Source organism: Sinocyclocheilus grahami, unplaced genomic scaffold (genome assembly GCF_001515645.1).
Source record: "Sinocyclocheilus grahami isolate Dianchi unplaced genomic scaffold, SAMN03320097.WGS_v1.1 scaffold57.1, whole genome shotgun sequence".
In the NCBI taxonomy this organism is placed as follows: Eukaryota; Metazoa; Chordata; class Actinopteri; order Cypriniformes; family Cyprinidae; genus Sinocyclocheilus; species Sinocyclocheilus grahami.
In genome coordinates this window covers 1360711-1364281 of record NW_015505236.1, presented here as the reverse complement: position 1 = coordinate 1364281, position 3571 = coordinate 1360711, and the positions used below count along the sequence as shown (strand labels likewise).

Here is a 3571-nt window from a genome sequence, read left to right as displayed (position 1 = left end):
TTTTTTTTTCAGGATTCTTTAATGAATAGAAAGTTTAAAAGAACATTTATCTAAAACTAAACCTTTTGAGCAAAAAAAATCATGCTTTATGAATAAAAGTATTCATTTTATTTATAAAAAAAAATCTTTTGAACAGTAGTGTACATCAGTCAAGACTTTCATGTGAAGTTTGCACGGTACGAGTCTGTGCACTCAAAGTGTTCAGTATCTGTTTCCCCGAGTCATCCAATTTTGAACATTACATAACTGAAAATAACTATGTACTATTAGCAAATAAATAATATTTTCCACAAGCTATGGCAAAACAAAGACAAATAATCTGTTATTATTTGACAAAAACATTAGAGAACACATGCATACTAAGCGCTAAATCGTGTACAGTAGTCTATAGTGTTTTCTGAAGCTCTGTTGAGCAGTAATCTGTGTGATGGCTGGTGTGGTATGATTCACTGCACAAGCTCAGTACAGACGTGTGTCAGCAACCCTGCTGCAGGGCTAAGTGATTAATTAGTCACAACAGGAGATCTGCGCTGACAGCTCTGCCACGCAGGTCACACCTCTTTCATCTCTATGAACCAGAGGAAGTCAAGGGAGGAAATCAATGGGACTGGTTGTATATACATACCATCGCTTATTCTTTGACTGTCACATCACAGGAGGCAGATTGGACCAGGTTTTGACACTAGCCGCACACACACATCAAACAGCTCGTTATCGGATCCGTTCAGTCTGATTATTTTTTCGTCTGCCTGTGTACTGTACTGTATGTACAGAAAGTTTTAGAATCTTTAGGTGTCTGTTTGTCTTTTGTTATCAGTGGCGAGCGAATCCCAAGTGAGGTTAGTCAGCAGGAAGCAAGACATATTATTAGAGATGACTAAGAAAATGCTGTAAATTAAGACAAAATAATGATGCAACCCTTTAACAATATTTTCTTTTGTTTGCAGAAGGCGGCCAGATAAACAACATGATGCAAACGCACCCGTATCCAGCCCTCAGCCAGCTGTCCCATGTCTATGAGCAACAGCAATCGGCAAAAGCGCTCAACAAATACGCCTCACTGAAGGCTGTGGGTAAGGATGTACACTCAAAAGGATCATTTTTAGCATGTTATAATCTTGTGTGGATCTTTCTTGTGCAAAACTTTTATTCTTCTTATTGAACATAGCATTTACCACAGAATATTTTACAAATGATTAATGAATCCCAGAATGAGAGGCTTTGAGAGGTGTTTTATCACTGGATTTGTATTGAAGGGGAGTCACTGTACTTCATTACAGTTGACCTGCATTCATATTGTATATATAACTGTTTTTCTATTTGAATACATCTTAAAATGTCATTTTTAATAGCCATTGCTCCAGTCTTCAGTGTCACATGATCCTTCGGAAATCATTCTAATATGATGATTGGTGTTCAAAAAACATTTCTTATTATTATCAGTGTTAAAATGCTGTGCTTAAATTTTTATTTTTTTAAAGAACAAAATGTTTTTGAAATATTTGAAATATTTTGAAGCAAGAAATGTCTTTACTGCCATTATTGAGCAATTTAATGTGTCATTATAAAATGAAATGAAATAAAATAAAAACTTACTGACTCCAAACTTAAACAGTGTATATAGTATATACAGGCTACTAAAAAAAACATAACTATGAAAAACTGAAATCAAACCAATACTTTTGCATGAAAAAAAATATTTATTTTTGTATTAACTTGAAATCTTTACAACCCACTTGAATTAAACATGTCATTAGATAGCAATAGCACTAGACTGTGAAATTCTAAATGCATTAAACTATAAAATATTTTAACATTTAAACAAAATAGAAAACTCATTAAAAAACAAAAGAAAATACAATCTAAACTTTTCTAAAGACAGTCAGTTCAGTTCAGACGGTAAACCTCCACCCCCAACTGTATTGCGATTCGTTTACAATCTCAACCGACTTGATTTGTCACATATTTGTATGGATTTTCATCTGTCTCAGGGTGCATCATTACATCCCTATTTATACTGTGAAGTAACTTCAAGCTTCCTTCCTGCCCCAACCAAATGTTTTAATTTCACCTCATCATGAATGACATATACCATATGAGATCATCGAACTAAGAAAAACTCACCCTCTGGCGTCATAGTTATTTTTTCTTATTTAATTACCTCCTCCATGAAAATGATCAAAGGTACAGAATTGTTAGAGCTGATAAGTTCAATACTTCTCTCTCAGTCCCCAAACACATCTCTAAGGTCACAGAATTGGATTTCCACCCGACATAGAGAAGTGGAGCGTCTAATAAAGGCCTGTACCAGAATATCCTCCCACCAAAACCCTTTGAGATCCTGATGGCACTAACTGCATGCGTGGAGTTTGCGAGCCGATAGATATTTGAACTCTGTCTGGGGGCACTAGTTACAAAACCACGATTCATCTTGATTATGGCTCTTGAGGATCTGCACAGTTGAGCACTGTAATTGATTCACCCGTCTGTTGTGATGATCCGTGTATCTGATATAGTGAGCGGCGCAACGGTGGAAAAATGTTCACTGTGCATGACGTCTTCGTCTTCTCCCACAGGGGCAGACGAGTGATAAATAAGATTTATTATCACACCGAAGACCAAACTCATTTTAAGCGTGAAAAGTTTATCTTCAAGGTCGTCAAAGCGGCCGACCATCAAAAGCAGACTGAAGAAGTCACACTAGGATGCCTGGTACTCTAAGAGTAATGATTCCTTTACAAACATGAATCACCTGGTAAAAGGACGCATCTCCCAAAGGAACGTGACAGGCCTAACTGACCACAGATTGAAAACCTTAACTGCTTGTGTGCTAAACTCGTGCGTTCAGTTGCTAATGTTTCTGAAGGAAAGGTGGGTCACTGACCTTACTAGTGCACTGTGTACCAGCTGTTTTTTATTGTGAATAATTCATCTATGCATATGTTTTATCATTATTTCTTTACGACCAATTCAGAGTAGCCGTCACAGTTACATCACTTGCAGCTGCGCGCGCATAGTGGTTACAGAAAAACACTGGGAACAAGTGGAGGTAAATGGGTAAACTTCATGGAATAAAATAAAAAAATATTTTGGCGCCTTTTGATGTCAAGATCGGAATGCAAATAATTTTTATAGAAAACTGTCGTCAAAGATGCCATTTGAAGCTAAACGCAGATGTTTAAATGGACATACTATGGATGAAAACTGTTTGGCAAGTTGTTTTTCCTTATTAGAATTGTGAGATATAATCTCGGAATTGCGAGAATAAAGTCAGAATTTTGAAATATAAAATCAAATGTACCTTTTCGGTATCGGGCCCGATACTGAGCTTCTGTACTCGTACTGGTTAAAATGCCCTGATACCAAACGCCGATACCACACAACATGTGATAAGTGCCACATTCAGACAAAGAAACACTGACAACAGAACAACAGACAGCAGAATGGAGTTATTAGAGATTAAGGATGTTTACGAAGTATATGTATGCAATGAATATAATGTTAAATATTCAGTATTAACGCCAGCTGATGTGTGCAAGCTGATGAGCAAAGCACGCTGACTGGATTGAGA

The 3571-nt window shown here is 36.7% G+C and overlaps 1 protein-coding gene across 1 annotated transcript in view; it reads left to right on the top strand.

Moving 5' to 3' along the window:
• LOC107584108 (protein shisa-9A) overlaps nt 1–3571 on the top strand; it is a 47070-nt gene that overhangs the window by 38535 nt on the left and 4964 nt on the right. Inside the window, exon 3 of the mRNA XM_016270551.1 lies at nt 948–1073. Coding sequence (XP_016126037.1) covers nt 948–1073 — 126 coding nt within the window. The remainder of the gene's footprint in view (nt 1–947; nt 1074–3571) is intronic.